The following is a 26430-nucleotide window of genomic DNA, read 5'->3' on the forward strand; positions in this document are numbered from 1 at the left end:
ATGTTGTCTACTTCTGGGGCCTTGTTTCGACTCAGGTCTTTCAGTGCTCTGTCAAACTCTACATGCAGTATCGTATCTCCCATTTTGTCTTCATCTACATCCTCTTCCATTTCCATAAAATTGTCAAGTACATCGCCCTTGTATAGACCATCTATATACTCCTTCCACCTTTCTGCTCTCCCTTCTTTGCTTAGAACTGGGTTTCCATCTGAGCTCTTGATATTCATACAAGTGGTTCTCTTTTCCCCAAAGGTCTCTTTAATTTTCCTGTACACAGTATCTATCTTACCCCTAGCGAGATAAGCCTCTAAATCGCTACATTTGTCCTCTAGCCATCTCTGCTTAGCCATTTTGCACTTCCTGTCAATCTCATTTTTGAGACGTTTGTATTCCTTTTCGCCTGCTTCGTTTACTGTGTTTTTGTATTTTCTCCTTTCATCTATTAAATTCAATATTTCTTCTGTTACCCAAGGATTTCTACTAGCCCTCGTCTTTTTACCTACTTGATCCTCTGCTGCCTTCGCTACTTCATCCCTCAAAGCTATCCATTCTTCTTCTACTGTATTTCTTTCCCCCATTCCTGTCAATTGTTCCCTTATGCTCTCCCTGAAACTCTGTACAACCTCTGGTTCTTTTAGTTTATCCAGGCCCCATCTCCTTAAATTCCCAACTTTTTGCAGTCTCTTCAGTTTTAATCTACAGGTCATAACCAATAGATTGTGGTCAGAGTCCACATCTGCCCCTGGAAATGTTTTACAAATTAAAACCTGGTTCCTAAGTCTCTGTCTTACCATTATATAATCTATCTGAAACCTGTCAGTATCTCCAGGCTTCTTCCGTGTATACAGCCTTCTTTTATGATTCTTGAACCAAGTGTTAGCTATGATTAAGTTGATGTCTGTGCAAAATTCTACCAGGTGGCTTCCTCTTTCATTTGTTAGCCCCAATCCATATTCACCTACTATGTTTCCTTCTCTTCTTTTTTCCTACTATCGAGTTCCAGTCACCCATAACTATTAAATTTTCGTCTCCCTTCACTATCTGAATAATTTCTTTTATCCCATCACACACTTGAACAATATCTTTGTCACCTGCGGAGCTAGTTGGCATATAAACTTCTACTACTGTGGTAGGCATTGGCTTCGTATCTATCTTGGTCACAACAATGCGTTCACTATGCTGTTTGTAGGAGCTTACCCGCACTCCTATTTTTTTATTCATTATTAAACCTACCCCTGCATTACCCCTATTTGATTTTGTATTCATAACACTGTATTCGCCTGACCAGTAGTCTTGTTCCTCTGCCAGCGAACTCCACTAATTCCTTCTATGTCTAACTGTAACCTATCCATTTCCATTTTTAAATTTTGTAACCTACCTACTCTATTAAGGGATCTGATATTCCACCCTCCGATCTGTAGAATGCCAGTTTTCTTTCTCCTGATAACAACGTCCTCCTGAGTAGTCCCCACCCAGAGATCTGAATGGAGAACTATTTTACCTCCAGAATATTTTACCCAAGAGAACGCCATCATCATTTAACCATACAGTAAAGCTGCATGCCCTCGGGAAAAATTATGGCTGTAGTTTCTCTTTGCTTTCAGCCGTTCGCAGTACCAGTAAAGCAAGGCTGTTTTGGTTAGTGTTACAAGGCCAGATCATTCAATTATCCAGACTGTTGCCCCTGCAACTACCGAAAAGGGAGCTGCCCCTCTTCAGGAACCACACGCTTGTCTGGCCTCTCAACAGATATCCCTCCATTGTGGTTGCACCTACAGTATGGCTATCTGTATCGCTGAGGCACGCAAGCCTCCCCACCAATGTCAAGGTCCATGGTTCTTGGAGAGGTGGGGTGGGGGGTGGGGGGCGAGTGAGTAATGTATTACCGATATTGTAAGCAGTTAAAAATTCTGAGACACAAAACATGTCAGAACACTGTTGCGTAAACAGTGAAGCAAACATGCCAAATTTAAAGAGATTCAAAATCCCCAAGACTGGCGATCTTTTACAGAAGCTCGAAATTTAGTACAGACCTCAATGTGAGGTGCTTATAACAGCTTCCACAATGAAACTTTGTCTCGAAACCTGGCAGAAAGTCCAAGGAGATTCCAGTCATATGTGAAGTATGTTAGCAGCTAGAAACAATCAATGCCTTCTCTGCGCTATAGCAATGAAGATACTATCAAAGACAGTGCTGCCAAAGCAGAGTTACTTAACACAGCCCTCCGAATGCCTTCACAAAAGAAGATGAAGTAAATATTCCAAAATTCAAATCAAGAACAGCTGCCAACATGAGTAATGTAGAAGTAAATGTCCTTGGAGTAGTGAAGCATCTCAAATCACTTAATAAAAGGAAGTCTTCTGGTCCAGCCTGTGTACCAATTAGGTTCCTTTCAGAGTATGCAATTATATACAACCATTCGCTCAACGAAAGATCCATACCCAAAGACTGGAAAGTTGCACAGGTCACACCAATGTTCAAGAAAGGTAGTATGAGTAATTCACTTAATTACATGCCCATATCACTAACATCAATATGCAGGATTGTGGAACATATATTGTGTTCGAACATACTGAATTACCTCGAAGAAATCGGTCTATTGACACACAGTCAACGTGGGTTTAGAAAACATCATTCTTGTGAAACACAACTAGCTATTTATTTGCATGAAGTGTTAAGTGTTATTGACAAGGGATTTTAGATCGATTCTGTATTTCTGTATTTTCGGAAGGGTTTTGACACAGTACTACAAAAGTGGCTTGTAGTGAAATTGCATGCTTATGGAATATCGTCTCAGTTATGTGACTGTATGTGTTACTTCCTGTCAGAGAGGTCACAGTTCATAGTAATTGATGGAAAGTCATCGAGTAAACCACAAGTGATTTCTGGTGTTCCCCAAAGTAGTGTTATATAGGCCCTATGCTCTTTCTTATCTATATATACGATTTGGGAGACAATTTGGGCAGCCATCCTAGGTTGTTTGCAGCAGAAGATCAAAACAAATTGCAAAATGACTTAGAAGAAATATTAGAATGGTGCGAAAGTTGGCAGTTGACCCTAAATAATGAAAAGTATGAGGTCATCCACATGATTGCGAAAAGGAATTTGTTAAACTTCGGTTACATGATAAATCAGTTAAATATAAAGGCCATAAATTCAACTGAATACTTCTGAATTGCAATTACAAACAACTTAAATTGGAGGGAACAAGTAGAAAATATTGTGGGGGAAGGCTAACCAAAGACTGCATTTTATTGGCAGGACACTTACAAAATGTGACAAACCTACTAAGGAGACTGCCTACACTATGCCTGTCCATCCTCTTTTTAGTATACTGCTGCACAGTGTGGGATCCTTTAGGACGGACAGAGTACATGTAAAAAGTTCAAAGAAGGGCAGCATGTTTTATATTGTCGCGAAATATGGGAGAGAGTGTCACTGAAATGATACAGGATTTGGGGTGTACATCATTGAAAGAAAGGCGTTTTTCGTAGTGACAGAATCTTCTCACGAAATTCCAATCACCAACTTTCTCCTCCGAATGTGAAAATAGCTTGTTGACACCAACCTATGTAGGGAGAAATGACCACCACCATAAAATAAGGGAAATCAGAGCTTATATGGAAAGATACAGACGTTCGTTCTTTCTGTGGATTATACAAAAATTCCCAAATACCAAGAAGAGGCATATGCACATGCAACATAGCAGTTGGGCAGCACAGTGTATTCTGGCATTAGTGGCAGAAGTGCATCTGAGAAATCATGCATGATAGTAAAATCCGTATCACAGCTCAGCCTTTTTGCTCCAGTCTTGGTTGGTGATATTGGTACAAGAATTGTTTTTGTACTTGTGAAGTGCTGAGAAAGATAATGTCTGACTTGTACCATTTCATCTTTTGAAACACAGAGAAATGAAATGTCTTGCAGGTTCTTGCTACAAAATTCAAATCCCTGTGAAGCTGTAAGTATTTGATATTTATAAACTCTTTGCAAACCTGTTTTTGTGACAAGTCTTTTAACAGTGCCACCAATACCATCACAGGGAGAGTTACCATGGCTGGTAGCAAAAAAAGGACCACCTGTACTTTATGTTTAACTTGTGTTCATGGTAGCAGAATATTCTTGCAATTTTTATATTGTGCTGGACAACCCTGTGCTGGACAACCCATCAGTAAAATATTCAACGTAGGCAAGACGAATTTCTGGAAATTCACACTTTAAAAAATTAAACAGTCTTCCGAGTCTGGTACACCAAAACAACATCACATTCTAGCTCATCAGAAACAATACTAATACTTTTTTGCATGCAACTGTTTGTCCTTTATGTAATCTATATGATGGTGTGAAGAGTGCAGTTCCCATTGTTCCAATGGTACCCCTGTACTTCATATTGAACAACAGAATAGAAATTTTCACTGAAATCCATTAAAATTAACACTGATCCTTCATCACTTGTTTCCGTCTTCATTTTCAGGCAATCAGATTGTGATTGAGAAATAAAAGTGTGAGGAGTAAGTTTTTTAGTTTTCTAAATTAGTGTGTCAGAATTCTGACAGAAAAGTGATTTGAACACTCAGTCATTCTATCAGTTGATACCCATTCACTGTACTTGACAACCTCATAAGGATCATTGTCTTCTGTTTCATTTTCTAAGTGGGTTTGAAGCAATGAACTGGTGGAGCATTTTTCGCACAGATGAAGCGTACAGGCTCAGTCATTTATATCACATGTTGTTATTATAATTAGATCTTGGTATGTCTCTTCAATAGAAATGGAATTTAGAAGAAATTTAATGTTTTGGTGGTAATTGCGCACACATACAGTATGTGTTCCTGATGATCCTGCAAGTATACACAGTTTTGGTTGAAGAGAAGCAAATTTTGAGAATCCTATTGTGTCGAGAGAGAGATTATTTTTTGCAGTGTGTCATGTGGCAATGTCTTTCCTCTTTTCTGCTCAGCCATCAATAATATATCCTTCTCCATTAAAAGAGCTCTTGCTTGTCGTAGCAGATATTCAGAAACCTGAAATTCAGAATTGACTTTCTGTCAAGACCAAGTTGGTGGCACAAGAGTAAGTAACTGGATTTTTTCACGATTATTTGCATATTAATTTTCTGTTTGATTTTGTCCATGAGTTCATCGTGATGTTTTGGCTTTTCTTCCAGTTCTGATAAATCACTGTCAGGAATAGTGCTTTCATGAACAGCCAGCTCAACTTGATATGTATGTGAAATTTTATTGGTTACTGCATACCGACTATGCCGAGCAACTGAATGCAGCTTTGCAGGAAATACTCCTAAGCTAGTTAAACTAGTATTGAGCACAGATTTTTCAGGAGTCTGCACCTTCACATTACTGTCGTTTATATAGTCTGGTGATGAGTAGTCACTTGCTTGTTTTTCATTAATAAGTTTGATACAACTTGGGCACATTTTCTCCCGAGGAATAATGCTAAAGCCTCTCATTTTGAACATCCTTTTGCCTTTCTAAACTAATTTCATGCAGTCCAGATGAAACAGATTATTTATGGTACTTGAAGGGATCGCAGCAAATTTTCTTACGTAGAGAGAATGTGCGCAGATACCTTTCTTTGTGTTTAACACACACACATGAAACACTTGATCACAATGTGAATGATTGTTGCTTCGCCACAATAAAAGTTCTTGTTCATCACTGGTCAGTTCATTCACACAAGTCAGGGCATTATCACATATATCTTGCAGATACTGTTCAAGAAAACTGCCTACTTGTCTTTCCATACTGCTTCAGTCATAAAACCAATATTTATCGTAAATAATTCAAAAGATAATTGGTTTAACCTAAAAAGTAATTAAATAATGAAAAATCATTCTATCTCATTGTTTCATTACAAAAGCATTTCACATTATTATTGTAACATTAGGGGACTTACTTTTGTTTTGGAATGGGTAGTGAAAAACTGCAACAATTGAATTTTTGACTCTAGGTGCAACTCAGTACAAGAGTTCAGAACTGAACACTCAGTGAACACATGACTCAAAACAAAGGAACTGGATGATGCAATACATGTAGTGGCAATGAAACAGTGTTCTCAGATATGATTTGATCATGGGGAAATCCAGTGTAGCCAACTTCAGCAATTTATTAGCAACTTCAGTATTTCTTTTACGGCGACGTTGTTTTTCACACTTTGCATTATTTCTACAAACTGATTTGTTTTGTGTGACATAATGGAATATTTATAATAATAATGTAAATTTTTCAAAGGTATCCATGAGGCGGCAATACCTTTAAAAAATTATAATATCTGTGCTTGGATTTTATTTAAAAGAAATTATTTACAATTTTTTCTGAGATGTAGATGATAGATATTCACTAAAAGAAGTGTGACTATAAAAATATAAACCTTCCTCTTTAACTAAAAAAATGAAGCTTCCACTGCAAAAACTGTAGGAACTATTGCATTTTTTAAATTATAAAGGAGCTCGCCTATGAAAGCCTGAATTCCTGAATCTATACAATTTCTTTTTATCATATGTGAAAAAGTAGTTGACTTGCAACATTTACATCTTGGAAATGTGAATATACCTAGGTAAACTTCCAGTGCCCAAAATCTCAATGATGGATGTCATGTTTAAAATTTCTGGATGATTTGACGTGGAATGACGCACTTGCCAGTGTCACGGAGACCGAGAGTCCGATGTCGGATACGGTGATCGAGAGTCCGGTGTCGCACGAATACGGAAACAAATTAATGAAGTCAGTACTCACGAGCTCACATTAAATATAAAACTGACATACAGTTAAGATGAAAACATAGCTATTTTACAGAGGCATATAGCAAGCTTATTGCATAGTGTTGATAACAGAACAGCTTACGAAGACTCCTTTGCCAGTATTTTTACTCTATAATGCTATTTTTGGCTTATTACAAGAACTGTCAAATTTAAAACTGAGGCACTAAAAGTAAAAATAATTTCCATATAGGCTGTTCATCTCTGCACACCCTACAATAAGGCCCACTTACTCTTTTCCCATCTTATCTCATTTTCTTCTGACTGACCTTATAGTTTCTCATGCCAATGCACAAGTCTTTAACAGGAGCTGATAGGCTTCCAACTTACTAGTTGTAAACCTCTAAATATTACAGGCCTAACTAAAACAGTACCTTATTATAAAATTGGGTGCCAGAATGGTTGGCCAGTACTCAGGCAGACATGTAGAAATACAAGAAACTATCCTGGCTTTCAGAACAGTTAGTTAGAGGAATAAGTTGGGAAGTGCAGGGGGGCCAAACAAACATCGGAGCCATTTGTGAGGGTAAGGGTGTTCCTTTCCGACCTTCTTTCCTGTCTCGTAAAGGAACTAGCAGATGCAAAAGCTAGGACAATAGCTAGTATTTGGCATCTGAGTATTAGCATCTGGCATCAGTATTTGGCATCTAGCTGTACTTGCAGTACTGCCCACACATTGTGTCCTTGCAGTGTTACCCTTTGTGTTGACATTGATAAATGGTTGCTAGCCAATTCTTTGTTACTAATCTTAAAAAAAACCACTATCTAGTTCAAAACTTGTAAGATCCCCCCTCACCCAGTATATGCTTAAAATGTGATGACAAGCCGATTGAACAGGGCTTCACAATGTGTGGTCCACGCGGACCCCTTAGGGGTCCACCAGCTCTTTCTAGGGGGTTCACGGCCACCTTTCACCAAATCATGTAAAATAATGAGTAACATTATTGAATGAAAATGTAAAAATCAAATTCATCATCTCTTTTTGTTTTGTTTTGTGTGTGTGTGTGTGTGTGTGTGTGTGTGTGTGTGTGTGTGTGTGTGTGTGTGTGTGTGTGTGTGTGAGAGAGAGAGAGAGAGAGAGAGAGAGAGAGAGAGAGAGAGAGAGAGAGAAACATGTACTTTTACTTCAGGATGTATTCCCAAGCAGCCTTAGTGGTTCCTAAGTGAGAACGCGTACACAGTTTAGTGCCAGAGAATGCGGCTTCTCTGACGACTGTTTCTCAACAATACGACTCACGGCGCTAGATGCTCTGAAACCTTTTATGCATGCACGGAACGAGCTTTGTCAGCCAATCACAGGTTCGCTGGCATAATTAAATGTTAAACTTACTTTGTCAGTGCACTACCCATTTCATAAGTCGATTTTTTACCAGTTTATTACTTTTAGCATGGATCGGTGGCTGAAGTCAGGATCATTGAAGAAGGGTGCAGTTTCTCCATCACCTTCACAACGGGAAGTTTTCAGTTGAAATGAATGAGGAGGAAGGACAACCAAAGAAAGAAGAATCACAAGAAGCTCCACAGCCGGATTTATTACGTGAAAACGCTGCAAGTACTCCATCGCTTGCAATGTCCTGTGGAAGTGGAATAACCAAGAAGTGTAGGTACAACGAAAGCTATTTATAAATGGGCTTTATGGAGACAAAGGAGGGTAAAGCTCAGTGTGCAATATGTGCACAAGTCCTTCCGAACAGTTCAATGGTACGAGTTAAATTGTGCCATCATTTTGAAGGTACTCACCTGGATTTCCAGGCTAAAGACATTGATTTTTTTCAAAAGGAAGAGTGCTGAACTATCTTCTTCTCAGCATTGCATGAAAACTCATGCAAAAACAATTAATGAAAATTCATTAAAAGCTTCTTTCTTGGTTAGTTATTGAGTGGCAAAAACAGGCAAAGCTCATACCATTGCAGAAAATCTCAAGAAGCTGTGTGTTAATGATATTGTTTCTTGCATGCTAGACGAAAAGGAAGTAAAGCTTGTATCTTCGGTGCCATTATCAAACAATACTGTCAAGAGACACATTGTTGACATGTCAAATGATGTGGAAGACACTCTTGTTTCTCGCATCCAACACAATTCGTTTTCTCTGCAGATAGATGAATCCACTGATGTTGCAGAACTAGCGGTATTTTTGGCTTTTGTCTGTTATGAATATTCTGGATATTTTGAGGAGGACCTCTTATTGTGCAGATCACTACCTGCCAACACAACAGGTGGTGAAATATTCCATCTATTGGATGATTTTTTAAGGACTAACGAAGTTTCATGGTCTAATTGCATAGATGTGTGCACAGATGGTGCAAAAGCTATGACGGGTCTTACAGTTGGAGCAATAACGAAAATAAAAGAAAACACCAAGAATTGCAGCAGTAGACATTGTGCTCTCCACAGATACACTTTAGCTACGAAACAAATTCCTGTTTTGTTCAAGAAAGTTTTAGATGAATCCATTCAAATCATCAACTACATAAAATCAAGGCCGTTGAAGTCAAGACTTTTCACAATACTGTGTAAGGATATGGGAAGCCTTCATCATTCCCTACTTCTCCACACAGAGTGAGGTTGCTCTAATGTGGGAATGCACTCTCTCGGTTGTTCGAATTAAGATTGGAAGCTTTCCTTTAGGAGCATAACACCAAATTAGCAGACCTTATTAATGAAAAAAGTTGGTAGTGTATACTAGCCTATTTGTCAGATATTTTATCCAAATTGAATGAAATGAATATTTCACTCCAAGGATAAAGTGAAACATAGGTCACTGCTATCGACAAAGTTCGAGCATGAAAGAGGAAAATCAATTTTTGGACAGAGAGTGTTGAGGATGGGGAGGTCGAGTGTTTTCCTCTTCTCAAGCAGTTTTTGAAAAACAAAACATTTGTGCTTAGGGAGAATTTGTTTCATCAAATCCTGGAACATCTCCAAAGCTTGATGTCATTATTGGAGCATTATTTCCCAACAGCTGAAGATGAGAAGCTGCAGAAATACTGTATCCAAAAAGCCGAACATTCTATCATCAAATGAATATGAGTTGTTGATGGAAATTGCCACAGACCCTACCTTGAAATCAAGTTTTGACATTGATGGTTACTCACACTTTTTGATCCGTTTCGATAACAAGAAATACTACCCCCTTATTGAAAAAGCAAAACATGTACTTCTTCCGTGTGCCACAACACACATGTGTGAATCTGGATTCTCGATGTATACTGACCACAAAACTAAGTACCGAAGCTGTCTAAATGCGGAACCAGACATCCGTCTTCAGTTGTCAAGAATTGAACCCAACTTTTCAAAATTGTATCAGCAGAAGCACCCTCAACCATCACATTAGGATTCTACTATTATTCCTACAGACTCATCTATAGTAAAGAAGGAAGCATTTTCCTTCGTAGATGCTCAGTGAACGTACCTGAACTATAACTCTGTAGGAATTTTGTTTCTGTCTTCTATCATTTAGAAATTAATTATTAATTGAATTCTATTAACATTGATATTTTTGTTATGAAAATTGATTCTAAAGCTAATTTCTTTTCTTTATGATATTTTCCATCCTCTCAGTAAAAAATATGGCCTGCCTATACTTCAGTTACAATTACTTGCTATTACTCTGACACTATATTGTGGCAACTGGCTGCGAGCATAAACAAATGAGGACTTTTCACGTGCCACCTTGTAGAAGGTAAACCAACTCTACCAGAATTGTTTCCTTTGAGAAAAAAAGTCTTACGTTCTGTGAAATGCTTTGTCTTCTTATATAGAAATAAGAGATTCTGTTTGTTTGTTTTTCTAATTGTTTACAGTCGAGGCTGACTGCCACGATATAGTGTCCAAGTAGTAGTTGAAGTTGTCAGTTGTGGCTAAACTGCAGCCACGCCACCTGCCACTTGTCAGCAACCAACTAACAGTACACTTTTACAATGCTGCCTACTAGCTGCCGGCTATGGACTGACAGCTACCATTCAGTAGATACGCAAAGATGTAAAAATAACTGGGCTTTCCTAACTGTTTACATGGGCATGAAAACTGGAAAACGGCTTTATAAAAGCAGATTTCCAGAATTGATTTTGAAGTGTTTACCTGACCAACCAAAAGCGGAACTGGGACATTGGCTTAAGAAATCCTATTTTGGAAACACATGTAAACTGGGTGAATGTACTCCCTCACATTGCCTTTAAAGGCAATTCCTTGGCCTCTTTTCTTTCATGATGTGTTTGTATCCTGAATCATGGGTCTGCCTCTTTCCTTCACAGCCGTGCGGAATGGCCGCGCAGTCTAAAGGGCGCCATGAAGTCGTGGATTGCGCAGCCGCTTCCACCGGAGGTTTGAGTCCTCCCTTGGGTGTGTGTGTGTGTGTGTGTGTGTGTGTGTGTGTGTGTGTGTGTGTGTGTTGTCTGAAGCAGAAGTTAAACTTAGGTTAATAGTGTGTAAGACTAGGGTTAAAACCACACACACACACACACACACACACACACACACAAATGACTGTTACGAAATATGCGTGCTCCTTACACAACAGTAGCCAAACAGTGGATGTGAACAGACCACAAGAGGAAGCTTGTCAACAGTAAACAGTTTGGACGTGACGTTGATTGCTCTTGTAGGAAGGCAGCTCCAATGTGTGAAATGTCAGTTACCAAGTAAGTTTAACCAGGCTATAGTGTGTTGAACAAAGGGAGTAAATCCACTAGTAAGTGTCTGGATACAGTGGGAATTCAAATTGGATCGTAATTTCAAGTTATTTTCATTCATCTCTAAACCGAAGACTATTGATACTTCGGTCGGTGGAGGGGGGGGGGGGGGGGGGGGGGAGTCGTTGGGTCCATGGCACTTGCATTAAGAAGCTTCCAATTCCCATGGTTTCATTCTGAAATGTAAAGTTACTATGCTCTTGACTGACTAGGGGCACGCCATGGATTTTCAACTGAAGAAGGGGTCTGTCAGCTGAAAAGGTTAGGAAGCCCTGTGATAGAACATGTTGACAATATTAAATGCTTGTGATTACAACTTGATAATACATTCAGTTTTGTAGGAGCATACCACAGAACTGTTGAGGCACATAAATTAATCTTCATTTGCAGTGCAAATGTTGTCACACATAAATGTTACAAAATAAAAAAGCTAGAAGTCTTCATTTACTTTTATTCCACAGTGTTGCACAGGATCAATTTTTATGGTAACTCATCAAACTGAGCTAAAGTTTGACGAGTAGTGAACCGTATAAGTTATTTGTGGTGTGAACTCGAGAAGGTACCAGAGAGGCGGCAGCAGCAGAGCATACGAACTGCTGCTTCTAAATACATGTATTCCATAATGTATTTTGTTTTAATTAGTATCTATTTTCCAACCCAATGTGTCAGTCTGTGCAATCGATACTAAAAATACGAATAATGTTTGCTGTCATTTAGTCATGTACTTTGGTCCAGAAAGGTGTCCATTGTTGGTGAACACACATTTTTCAATAACTTACCAGCAGCCATAAAAAGTTTAATTACTAATCAAGTTGAGTTTAAAAGGAGCTGAAAGGATTTATTGGTGACACTTTACATAAAATCTGGCTTTCAAAAATCTCCAGTGCAATATACTATGATTAAAATGACTTCACGATTGATGTTTCCACGAGTCGAATGGTAAGGGCATCACCGGCCAATCGCAGCTGTTTTGTGGGCTCCATAAGCTCGGCATGTCACCTGATGCACGGGCACGAGCGGGGCCCGAAGGGAATGGCTGTGGGAGGAGAGGGGAAGGAGTGCCAAGTGCCCAATGACTTTTGAGTGCTCAGTGATGTCGTGACAAAAATATTGTCATTGCAAGAAGGTGAAGCTTTATATATAGCTAAAGTTGGTACAATGGTAAACGTTCTACTTCCTGGGCAAAAATATTGAAAAGAACAATGTCGGATTCAGAATCTTTATCATTAGGATCACCTATTTGGTTAAAAACTTTCATTCTTTTGCCTCGCAAGTCTGAAATTGTGGTGGTCGCGGATATTATAATGTTCTGAAACTCTGAAACCAACAGATTTTAATTCAGAGAACTTTCAGTGAAAAATGTGGTTGCTTGATACTTTACGTTTGGTGGACTGTAGGTCATATGTCACTGTACATGAAATGCAGCCATCGTGGAAAACTGTAGGTTTTTGTTTGGATAGAAGAAAACAGCTGATTACTAGTAAAAAGTGAAGGGAGAGTTTCAGCTGTGGTTAGGACTCACATCTGAAAAACTTGCGAAAGCATTGTGTGGAGTTGCAGTTTTTCTTGTATCCGTGCTTGCTATGAAAATAGGATGAGGAATTCCACCTTACACAAGACACCTTTACAATTTCGTTTCGCCCAGACATGTTTCTTCGGTTCTTGTGCAACCTCTGGGGGGCATTTTATTTTCTAACTTACATGAAGCTGTTGGGTATTTTTGTTGGTAGATAGTCTGCTACACAATCTACAACTTGTCACAGATTTCTATCTTTTGTGTTTACTCATACATTTTGGCAAGGTGAAATGCCGATTTCTGTGACTTTGGGTTGTTTGACGATGCACTTTCTACAAATTTTCAAGCGTGGGTCCATGTTTGAAAATTTGTAGAAAATGCATCGTCAATTGACCATTAATCACAGAAATCACTGTATTCACCTCGCCAAAACATATGAGGAATCGCAAAAGAATCAAAGCTATAACAAGTTGTAGATTGTATAGCAGTAGCTTCATGTAAGCAACAAAATAAAATAACCCACTGAAGATAGCACAAAAAGTGCTGAAACATGTCTGGGTGAAACGAAACTGAGGTGTCTCACATAGAGCGGAATTCCTCGTCCTGTGTCCTACTTGGAAAAGCATTAAGTAATACTACAGACAATGCTGGTATCATTTGGCTATTCTCAATAAGGCGTCTGAGGTAGCTTCCAGAAAGTGAGAAATTATTCAATGGATACAATAGAAAAACATTCCCACACGAGACGACTGTACAAAGGGTGAATTACTGGAACTTGTGGCTCAGAACGAACCTCCTTTATATGTTATACATCTGTTTGCCTGAAAAATACACTCAGAGGATCTCCAGAGTGACACCATACCACTGCCACTTCAGGCCCATTCAACTTATATGGCCTCAAGCTAAAGCTTATGCTCTAAGGAACAAAAACAGTACATTAGTGAAGTGGAAAGTTTGACACAGGACACTGTAAACTGAAGTATGTCATCACATTGGTGTAATGATGTAAGTCAAATGAAGGAAGTAATAATGAAACTGTGGGAGAATCAATGTATAGTGAAAAATGGCACTGAACAATTTATTATTTCATCAAATTTTGACAACAGTTGTAGTGACAATGCAAATCACTGTGAAAGTGATAAAGTTACAAGTTGTGTGCATCTGTTAAGGCTATAGTGTTCACCAGAAATTCAGTTGTGTCCAGCACTTCCACAATTTCCTCTGCTAATTTGGTTTATTTGTTATTTTGCAATATCTCTGCCACCGAACGCTCGTCGTGCTGCTAGTTATTACAATATCCTAACAGATCACTGTCACTGCAGTAGCAGTGTCTCCCACCACTGCACCTACAAAGATCTTAGCAACAGTAGGTGAATAGATTACACGTTTATTTTTCCGTGCGTGCACAACTTTTGATAGTTCAAGCACGTTTCACATTGTGTATAAGCCAGCAAGTCTGCTCTCTATCAATGCCACTGTCAGTCACAAATAAATTATAATTGGAGTATAATGTGATGAATGTTACTGAGTGCAGTAAATTGATTTTTCTCTTTGATAATGTGTGCCTACAATAGTCAAGGAATTGTCACAAGCATCTCAGTGTACTGATAACTTTGATATTACAGCTTAAATTAAAAGATTTTGTTACTTATTCCACATTCATGATGACTACTTGATTTTGGTTCTGTGTAAGGAACAAAGTATGTATCTTCTTTTGAACTAGACAAACACTGTTTTTGGGTTTGTCTCACAATTTATTATTAATGTTAGTTTCGAGTTATAAGCCCATTATCAAGTACATAACAATTCCCAAAGATGGTAATGCACAGATAAACATGATTACCAGACCAAGATAATCTTCTCAACTTCTTAAGGTATCGATCCTTAGCTTAATGTACATTTGCAGCGATGACAATTTTTTAACAAATTACGTACATTATTACACATTTACCAATTATAGTACAATGACTGGACTAAAGTTATGCATCAGCCAGGATATTTTTAACTAAGATAGACCAGGGCCCAAAGTTTTGCATCTATCCTGGGGTTGTTATCTCATCTTAAAGAGGCAGATGGTTGAATTGGGTTTGCTCATGTAATAATAGGTGTGGGGATATACAAATCTGTTTTTTAATTTCTAAAATTTCTGATTGGTTGAGATTGGCCCCCTTGTCCTCTGTGTGTCAGACTTGTATATCTATTGTGTATTTGTGGTTATTGTTCAGGCAATGTTCTGCAAAGGCTGAATTGGGCTTCTTCAATCTCCAGGTTCTGTGGTGTTCTTGAAGTCTGGTACAGATTGATCTCCCCATCAGTCCGATGTGGCAAGACTGACACTCACAGCATGTGATTTTATAAACCCCATTTTTTGTGATAGCTGGTTGTTTGTCTTTTGCATTGATCAAAATACTACCTACTGTCTGGGGGAGAGTATGTTTTATTTTTCTTTGTGACACTATTTCCTCTTTTGGGAAACATACCTGTATATAAAGCGAATTTTCATTGTAGTAAAGTAACTTACTAGCCACTCTAGTGATTTCAGAAAATTTTTGGTATTTCAGTTATTGTCAGGTTCATATTGAAAAGATTGTTATCTTTGGCAGCATGTGGACAGATAATACTATTTATAAATGCATAGTTAATCAGTAGATAAAAACAATATCTGGCTAATCGGAGAGAAAGAATAGAACAGTGGCTCTTTTTAAAGAAAAAACTTATCTTGTCATATATGTGGCAAATAATCCACAAATAATTCCCACAGTCACCAGCATGAGGAGATTAGTGCTAGTAATAATTTGTGGTTAGTTTACTTTACAAATGTAGCCTGCGGAGGTCACTTCTGCCCGTTAATGTATAACCCGACTGATTTGACATACCTCTCCAGTACTTCACCGTTTACAATTAAAGAGAATACTCCAACCGAAAATCTCCTAAGTCTGTCTGAACGGAATTACATTTGGCACAGAGCACCACGAGAGGTGATGGGGAGTATGGAGAAGGTACGAGAAGACTTTACTGCGCCACATATAATTCGGCAGATGAGCTCTGGGCACATCACGGCATATGCTGGGATGTCCTGCTCGTTTCGTCCGACTGCTGCGTACTGTTTCGAAATCTGTTTGCTGACTCTGTTTCCGGTTTCAGATGTGGAGGTTCAGCGAGGATTCTTATGGCACCTGCGATCCGCTGTCCACCGAAGAGGAACGGCAGGTGAGTGCCCCGCCAGAACTCGGCTGCCCCGTCTGACGCTCTCCACCTCACTGTCGGGCCCAGTGTAACGTCGATGACGAGGCATTCGCCCGAGACCGTTGCGATACTGCTTTAATAATGAGAATGACAGTAATAATCTTTATTTGTTCACGATAACTTCACATTTGTGCAATTTGCCATTTTTTGTGCATTCGTGTCAGTAAAAGGGAGCACTGTAATTAATAGCAAATTTCTATTTGTTTTTCCCACTGCAGCCAGAATTGAATTTGTGATGTGAGAGTCAGCCAGCTTGTCTCATACAGTGGGCCTCAGAAATTGTTTCAAATGTGGAATATCCATAAATAAATATTTACTAACTCAACTTTAAAGTCGGTGACAAAATATTTCTGATTACATAACAAAGAAGAATTTGACGATTTCAGAAATATGTAAATGACTACATACATCTGTGAATTGATTACTGCTTTTAATTTATCCTCAAAAAGATTTCCACACAGTTGCCCTTTATGATTTGCCAATCTGTTAGATAAATATCTTCTGGTGACAAACTGCAGCCGTGTTCCATTTCTCTTCTTTTATATAAAACAACGGTATCAGAGCAAAATTCATTCAAGAAATCTGATAAATTGGGAGACCGAATCGCCAGCCAACACGAGGTGAAATGTTTCCTACTGTCGATAAAAGTGATATGCTACCTGACGTTCAGAATTAATAGTCACTTTTTTTGTGGACACAGATAAGAAGAGTTTGAAAGTTAACAGCATCTTCACCTGTACTGCCCCCTGCTCGCCTGTCTTCTAGCTGTGATCCCACTTACTTTGCCGGTTACACGGCGATGTACAGTTTAGTGTAGACTCTGAAACATCGTGTGTCTCATAGTTCTTGACATAGACAGACATTGCTAGAAACGGAGGGAGCGAAAAGTAACGGATAAAAATTCTAGGACCGAGCAGGAGCGCAACACGCGAACTCGGGTTCGGAAGTCCTCCGGTCAACTGCCGGACAGAGAAATCCTCTATGGTCTTCCGAGACTGCAATATTGGCTAGTCGGTACTCTGCGAATCTGTTGACTTGTACAGAAACCTGGGTGTAACAGTTTCTGAGATTACAAAGTGAAGATGAGGTAGGAGGCAGCTGATGAACTGGTTGCTGGGAGAATGCAGCCAGGCTACAGAGAAGAGCTCTTACCTTATACTTAAAGACAGGTGACATATAAAGAATTATTCATGGGTGAGAGGTCACAGCTGGCTTTAGTTATCTTTGAATGTGTGAAAAACATAACATTTTTTTTCAACATGTGACTGAGTTAGGCGTGCTTTAGACACTGAACAGAGGGATACTCATTAAAGGCAGAGAGATCTGACTATCTACTGTTAATGTCTGCCATTTAGTGGCTCGCATTATAACTACATTTATCAAATCATGACAGATAGTTGGTGTCGGAACGATAGTACAATATATGACATTACGTCGATAGTAGTGCCTAGTTTTTTCACACTGAGGGGAAGAAAAAGAAAAACCCCCTTTATATTTGTGTCAAAGGATTTGATGAAGGTTGTAGAAAATGCCAGGATGGCATGTCGTATGCGTTAAATGATGCAAAATTATCTTTTCTCCACATAATCTCTTGTATGTCTCTCTTTCAAACAGTTTAATTTGTATAGCAAGTTTTTCATTTATTGTTATTTTGTTTGTAGCCTCTTTGATAAGAAAAGAGAGAATCTCTGTAACTTAAATTCTTCTAATGCTTAACTGTTGTATTACTTGGAAGAAAAACCACTGCATAATATACCAGGGACAAAGTATTACAATCATTTTACAGATAAATTCGCCAAACAGCTATGCAAATTGAGAAGTTATTTTATTTCATTTTCGCTACCAGTTTTGGCAATTCCATATGCCATCTTTGGGCTCCATTGCACCTTTCAAAAATTATCAATATTGGCGCACTGGGACCGTACATTTCTAGATGTCGTGGATTCTCGAGTGCGTCCTTCGGTGACTCCACTGTGACTCCAGTTGCGGCTGAGTCTTTGAAAGAAGCACTTGAGAATTCATGACCTCCAGAAACAGAGTTAAGTTGATCCCAAATGGAAATGGAAATGAAGTCTCATGCTTCTTGACAGAGCATAGGGGAACGGTACAGGAGACTCCCACTGCCGTACTAGGCAAGATCCTAATGGAGGTGGTTTTCCCGTTGCCTTCCCCTGATCGTAATGGGGATGAATGATGATGATGAAGCTGACACAACAACACCCAGTCATCTCGGGGCATGTGAAAATCCCTGACCCCACCAGGAATCGAACCCAGGACCCTGTGCTCTGGAAGTGAGAACCGCAAGCTGCTTACTGATCCCAAATATTGTATAAAATTATTCATTTTATATGTTCTTCAGGGTATTTTGATGTACTTTTTACATTATTTTATTCTTCAGGTATCTTGATGTACCACAATATTCCACTACTTCTTTACTGTGATATCAGATGGAGTGATGTTCCGCCAGTTCTTTACTGTGATATTTGGTGATGACATAGAGGCTGGTCAGGAGCTAAGATTTCCTATTACTTGATCTTGCTCGCCTTACTATTTTGGCACTCTCTCCGACATCTTCCTGTTGAACTTCGTTTCTCGGAATGCTGCACTTACTGCCGGAAGTTACGAGTACAGATCCAACATCCGATTCTCAAAAAACGTAAAGTGCTTCCAGTAATCAATGTATATTGTACTCTTGTTCACTGTTAATTATAAAATTGCTTCAACAGTAAAAACATCACAATTACAGTGAAAAAAGCAAAGCCCACAAACTACCTGTCTTATTTAACAGATTCCAACTAAGTGAATGTATAACACGTTCTCTCTTGTCCCTTCAATCTCACAAGTATTGTCACAGCCACTATTCCTCTATGGCTTGCGCCCCGGCTCGAAGGCGGCTCCCGACAAATCGTGATAAGCTGCCTGACCGGCAGGTACCATGTTTGTGGGGTGATGTTGTCATTCCCGAATGCAGATATGCTGCTACCATCCATTTCATTATATGTGTGCGTAAATAAAATGTACATCCAAACAGTAGGTTATCTGATTCATTACAAAAATAAACTATTCTTAATGGCAATCATTATTCATCGGTTAGAACAATGCTTGTGCAACACGTCACTTCCTACCCTTAGGTTAACAATGTCGTCACCACTGTGAAACGCTAATTGAACAGTAAGTATTTAAAGCTAAAACTAGTGTTAACCTTCTCACTGCAAACATTAATATCGAGTGCCTCTTATATGTACAGTCACAGTTATAAATTTAACCCAGTAACAGCCAGTAGCAGTAAATGTACTTATCCATGTGTGTTAACTATGGAGTGTTTCACAGTAGATTATAAACCATTAATCTTAGGTATGTAGTATCTTCACTTTAATTAAGTTTCTAAACATTTCTACTAGGTAATCGTTATGTTACTACAGATGTGAGCACTCAGGTAATGAATTAACCACATGGAACAGTAAGCAGATTTATAATATTTCTTTGTTTTCTGTTGTGAATTACTCATTACCAGTACCTTCAGTCCATTAGCCATTTAGTCTAATCATACATATTCATCCAGTCAAATATGTTGCTTCCAGAACTAGTGCTGTTCTAGCCATGCTCATAACACTCGTGGAAAGTAATGGATGTGTAAATAGATGTTCCTCTAGGGATAACTGTATTGAACTACAAAACTCATATAGCTGTACTGGGATTTGGCCATGTGTAGTTGTTGCAGGAAACACCACATTCACTGCTGTGAGGCCAGTTTCCTCATCGAATTCCTTTAGCATTCATAAACTCCCACTGAATCATTGTTGTGAGGCCAGTTCCCTTGCAAATGCCTTCAGCATTCATAAACTGCATCTGAACCATATGAGTTATATGTTTTGAACAATTAACAAACCTTTGTTGTCTTAAATTCTGTAATTTGTTACCTGTCTCCCAAAACCTAGAGAGTAGCATACAAAACTCTCTTTATAACATCACTTTCAGATTAGCATACAGAACACATTAACAACTATGGTAAATTCATCTACTTTGCTACTTTGGAGGAACCTCAAAGTGAACAGTACAAACTAACTTAGGTAGTAACTGAGAAAACACACCTCTTTCCACTGAAAGATTACTTTTAAACAATTTTTTAATATCCCATAGTGATAGTGTCCTTATTTGCATACCATCCCTTCTCTTCTCTGGTATAGGTCAATAGCTCATACTTTTACTTCAGGCCCAACACACACACACACACACACACACACACACACATACACACACACACACACACACACACACACACACACACACACACACATTGATTAGGGTACAATATCCTGCTAAAAGCACTTACAGCTCTACTACCTCCATTTTATATATGTATATAATCTGCTCCTGACAGAAGTCCTTATTCATAGACAATTTTTAGTCTGTCTTCTGTGCTATATTTACCTTTCTCCTCAGTGTATACTCACTAATGTAACTCTGAATGTCCTCCTATTGTCGGTGTCGTCCTATTGTCTGTTTCAACGAATGCCCTCCTGTGAGAGGCATTCAGTAAGTAATGCAATACTTTTTTCTGGAAACATCTTGGTTTTATTCAGAATAACCAATACAGCATATTATTCTCCAGTCTTTTATGCTAAGAAACCATATTTTTCAACATAATCTCCATCACACCAGCTTATTGGAAGACCCTGTATGCCAGTATGGTACTACTCCATGGGCACTCACATATGAGTACCCTGACTGGTGGACAAGTGTGTCAGCACTGCCAACAGTTGTCTAGCAAGGTACTTGGCTGTGATCCATTGGTCACTTTAATGAATGTGTCCGTGTGGCCTAACTTTGTAGGCGTCACAGATGTGAGCAGCCAGGCGGCGTGTGGCAGATTGGACAGGTTTATGCAACCTTTATGCAGTAATGACAGAAGTCTCACCCAGCATCTCTCCAGCATTTGTGCACTGCCAGATTTCGATAGACATTCTGCAAGCACCTATGAATATCTGGGATGCTCTGGTTTTCTGCCAAAAGAAACTCAGTGACAGCTCTCTGCTTGGATTGCACCTCTGTTACATACAGCATTTGGAAGGCTATCACCTTTCGGAACTTCATAAAATTTTGGGGGCTGAAGTGGAAATATTCCACTATGTCCAATGAGAAGTTGCGTGTTTTCTCATCCAATATTGGTCAAGAAAAAAAAAGTATAATGCTACTTACTGAATTCCCCTTGTATTATGTGGTGCAACAATCATACTTGCAAGTTAGCCCATCATGCTTGCACATCATAGCTAAGGGCATATTGCTGTTGTTTCCCCCTATCAAAAGTGACAGACATAACATCCAGCTCCACGTAGAAAAAGAAATAACTTAGCTATGTTCTGTACTGTATTTGCTGATTAAAGTCTGTTAATTTTTGTTGTTTGTGACATACTAATGAAAAACTCTGATAGTTGTAAAGGGATCTTTCTTATAAAATGTATCCTGTGATCATACCCATATTATAAATACCTTTAACAATGTAAGAAAAGATAGATTGCTACTTACCATAAACAAAACACATCAAGTTGCACGCAGACACAATTAAAAGACACTCACATCTAGCTTTTGGCCACATCCTTCATCAGTAAAGCAAGACACATCATTCACCCCCCCCCCCCCCCCACACACACACATATATACACAAAAGTAAGCACACCTCACAAACACACGAACACCAGCTCAAGCATTTCGGTCCATAATGCAACATCATGTGGGATGCAAACAGCAATCTGGAGAGGGTGAGGAAGATGGAGGAATAGTAGTGCATTGGTTGGGAGACAGATGAACATTGTCTGGTGGAGTGTGCAGGTACTAGACTGCCAATATGTGCAGCATCAGGAGGTTGTGGGGCTGGGAGGTGAGTGTAAAAAGGAGCAAGAGGGAGAGGAGTGGGAAAAGACAGGTGGATGCATTGGCAGAGGGCTACAAATAAACAGGGTGTCAGATGAGATTGGGGAGGAGATGCTTGATAGGACAGAGGAAACTGTACGATGGAGGGCTGGGGACAGTATGTTACCATGGGTTGAGGCCAGGATAATTACATCAGTTGTGCAGTTCAGAAAAGCTGGTGGTGGAGGGAAGGATCGTGACAGTTCTGGCAGTGAAGCAGCCATTGAAATCAAGTATGTTATGTTCAGCTGCATGTTGTGTCATGAGATGGTCTACTTTGCTCTTGGCTACAGTTTGGCGGTGCCCATCCATCGTGGTTGACAGCTGATGGAATACGATCCTTGTGGCAAGGAATTGGGACAGGGAGTGGCATAGGGATAGAGTTGGATGTTGTGGGCATCAGAACACCACTTCAGGAGGGGTGAGAAGTATATTGGGTAGGATGTCCCTCATTTCAGGACACAATTATTGGTAATCAAAGGCCTGGCAAAGGATGTGTTTCAGTTTTTCCAGTCCGGGATGGTACTGGGTAATGAATGGGACACTCCTTTGTGGCTGGTTTTTGGGTGTGGTGGGAGGATTGGGGTTATAAGGGGAAATGACACAGGAGATCTGTTTGCAGACTAGGCCTGGTAGTTAGTACCTGTCTGTGAAGGCCTTGGTGAGACCTTCACCATACTGAGCAAGGGAGTTTTTGTTACTGCAGATATGCCTTCCCCAGATAGCCAGGCTATATGGGAGGAACTCTTTGGTGCAAGAAGGGTGACAGCTGTGAAAATGTAGGTACTGTTGGTGATTGGTGGGTTTAATATGAACAGAGCTGCAATTGGAGCCCTCAGAGAGGAGGAGGTCAACTCGAGGAAGGTGGCTTGCTGAGTTGAGGAGGACCACATGAAGCGGATGGAAGAGAAGGTGTTGAGGTTGTGAAGGAATAAAGATAGATCATGAAGCTATGATCAATGAACCCAAGCAGACTAGAGGTTTGGTGTTTTGGGTGGCTAGGAAGGTCTCCTCTAGATGGCCCATAAAAGGGATGGCATAGAAGGGTGCCGTATGGGTGCCCATGGCTGTGCCACAGATTTGTTTATATACCTTTCTCTGAAACAAGAGATAGTTGTGGGTTAGGATAATACACTCCTGGAAATGGAAAAAAGAACACATTGACACCGGTGTGTCAGACCCACCATACTTGCTCCGGACACTGCGAGAGGGCTGTACAAGCAATGATCACACGCACGGCACAGCGGACACACCAGGAACCGTGGTGTTGCCCGTCGAATGGCGCTAGCTGCGCAACATTTGTGCACCGCCGCCGTCAGTGTCAGCCAGTTTGCCGTGGCATACGGAGCTCCATCTCAGTCTTTAACACTGGTAGCATGCCGCGACAGCGTGGATGTGAACCGTATGTGCAGTTGACGGACTTTGAGCGAGGGCGTATAGTGGGCATGCGGGAGGCCGGGTGGACGACCCGCCGAATTGCTCAACACGTGGGGCGTGAGGTCTCCACAGTACATTGATGTTGTCGCCAGTGGTCGGCGGAAGGTGCACGTGCCCGTCGACCTGGGACCGGACCGCAGCGATGCACGGATGCACGCCAAGACCGTAGGATCCTACGCAGTGCTGTAGGGGACTGCACCGCCACTTCCCAGCAAATTAGGGACACTGTTGCTCAGGGGTATCGGCGAGGACCATTCGCAACCGTCTCCATGAAGCTGGGCTACGGTCCCGCACACCGTTAGGCCGTCTTCTGCTCACGCCCCAACATCGTGCAGCCCGCCTCCAGTGGTGTCGCGACAGGCGTGAATGGAAGGACGAATGGAGACGTGTCGTCTTCAGCGATGAGAGTCGCTTCTGCCTTGGTGCCAATGATGGTCGTATGCGTGTTTGGCGCCGTGCAGGTGAGCGCCACAATCAGGACTGCATACGACCGAGGCACACAGGGCCAACACCCGACATCATGGTGTGGGGAGCGATCTCCTACACTGGCCGTACACCTCTGGTGATCGTCGAGGGGACACTGAATAGTGCACGGTACATCCAAACCATCATCGAACCCATCGTTCTACCATTCCTAGACCGGCAAGGGAACTTGCTGTTCCAACAGGACAATGCACGTCCGCATGTATCCCGTGCCACCCAACGTGCTCTAGAAGGTGTAAGTCAACTACCCTGGCCAGCAAGATCTCCGGATCTGTCCCCCATTGAGCATGTTTGGGACTGGATGAAGCGTCGTCTCACGCGGTCTGCACGTCCAGCACGAACGCCGGTCCAACTGAGGCGCCAGGTGGAAATGGCATGGCAAGCCGTTCCACAGGACTACATCCAGCATCTCTACGATCGTCTCCATGGGAGAATAGCAGCCTGCATTGCTGCGAAAGGTGGATATACACTGTACTAGTGCCGACATTGTGCATGCTCTGTTGGCTGTGTCTATGTGCCTGTGGTTCTGTCAGTGTGATCATGTGATGTATCTGACTCCAGGAATGTGTCAATAAAGTTTCCCCTTCCTGGGACAATGAATTCACGGTGTTCTTATTTCAATTTCCAGGAGTGTATTAGTAAGGAGTATGGGGAATCAGGTAGTGGGTTTGATGTCTAAAGTATGTTGGGAAAAATAGTGTTCAACAGTGGTAAGACCATGGGCAAGAGGGATGTTGGTATATAGGGAAGTAGTGTCAGCAGTGATGAGTAGGTGTCCAGGAGGTAAAGGGGTAGTTAAGATGGACAGTTGATGAAGGAAGCAGTTGGCGTCTTTGACATGAGAGATTAGATTACAGGCAATTGGCTGGACGTGTCGGTCAATGAGTGCCAAAATTCTTTCAGTGGGGGCACAATAACCAGCCACAATGCAGCGTCCAGGATTTTTGGGTTTGTGGACTTTGGGGAGGATTTAGAAAGTGGGTGTGTTGGGTGTCATAGGGGTGAGGAGGGAAATTTGATTCAGGGGAGATATTCTGGGAAGGGCCTAAGGCTCTAAGCAGGGACTGGAGTTTGTGTTGGACTTCTTGGATGTGATCACTCTAGCAAAGTTTATAGGTGGCGGAGTCAGAAAATTGGTGGGGGCCTTCTGCCAGATAGTCATTGCAATCCATAAACAACGTTGGGGAACCCTTGTCTGCAGGTAGGATGACTAGGTCAAGATTTGTTTTGAGGTTATGTATGGCCATTCTTTCTTCCACTGAAAAATTGGTGTTCTGAGGAAGGAATCTGGGGAAGTATGGAGAGGCTAATAGTTTGTTGAGGGATTGGTGGCAAAGACATGCTTCCATTATAGGGATCGGGAGAAGGAGAGTAGAGCTCAACAAGTCCAGCTTGGTTAAATTTGTGTGTTGGGCTAAAGGTGAGGCCTTTGGATGGGACTGAAGCTTTTGTGGAGATGAGGGTTTTGTTGGAAAGGTTAACAACAGTGTTATGGGAATGTTTTGGCTCTGGATTTGTTGGAGGGTTGGTAGGGAGGTTTGGAGGATGTGGCAAATAGAAAAGGTCAGCTGGGCAGGGTATAGCTGCTATAAGGGGTGGATGACGAGGAACACTGTGGGTACGATGGGGGTGAATAGTGGTCCCTCAAGGTGGCAGTAGAATGTCGGCAGGTTGGATAATTTATGGAGGTGATGTTTTGAATACTCCTCCAGGTGGTGGAGAGCAAGGGATTCAATTTCAGAGACATAGTCTATGGAGTAAGGACTGCAGAGCAGTAATGGTGGTTCTGGGATGCCTGTGCCTTGGAGATGTGTTTTTGCAGCGCCATGTTTCTGAGGGCCAGGGATTGGCGGAATCTGAAAAGGTGTAGATCATTGTGAAAGGAGTGGTGGTATCCAGAGAAAATAATTTTTACAGTTTGGCCATTGTGGGGGACGCCATGGTTTAGGCATCATTTGAGAAACAGGATGTGGGACTGGGTTTTAGCCAGAGAAAGCGATACTTTTCTAAACTGATGCAGAAAGATGGAGCAAGGGTCGACTGTGGCAGGAACGGTGCAAAGGAAATGGGAATGAAGTAGAAATGGGCAAAATAGGTGTTGATGGTTGTGACAGGAGCTGGATAAGTGAAAAGATGCATAAAATATTCACAGATATGTAAAAACATGTGAAATCATGTAAAGTGGGCACAAATATGTTAAAAAAGTACAGAAATGTGGGTGAAAAGGTATGATGAAGTGTGTGTGTGTGTGTGTGTGTGTGTGTGTGTGTGTGTGTGTGTGCCCGAGTGTCTTGCGATGAATGAAGGGAGAGTAGGAGGAATGGGTTAGCAAGAGGATGAAAGTTTCATGTGGCATGGGCAGGTGTGAAAG

At 40.7% G+C, this 26430-nt stretch overlaps 1 protein-coding gene across 2 annotated transcripts in view; it reads left to right on the plus strand.

The window, feature by feature from the left end:
* LOC126272266 (uncharacterized) overlaps positions 1-26430 on the plus strand; it is a 379755-nt gene that overhangs the window by 221300 nt on the left and 132025 nt on the right. For both annotated transcript variants that reach the window (XM_049975005.1, XM_049975006.1), the window contains exon 8: positions 16128-16193. In XM_049975005.1, coding sequence (XP_049830962.1) covers positions 16128-16193 — 66 coding nt within the window. The remainder of the gene's footprint in view (positions 1-16127; positions 16194-26430) is intronic.

The sequence above is a fragment of the Schistocerca gregaria genome, chromosome 5, assembly GCF_023897955.1.
Source record: "Schistocerca gregaria isolate iqSchGreg1 chromosome 5, iqSchGreg1.2, whole genome shotgun sequence".
Taxonomy (NCBI): Eukaryota; Metazoa; Arthropoda; class Insecta; order Orthoptera; family Acrididae; genus Schistocerca; species Schistocerca gregaria.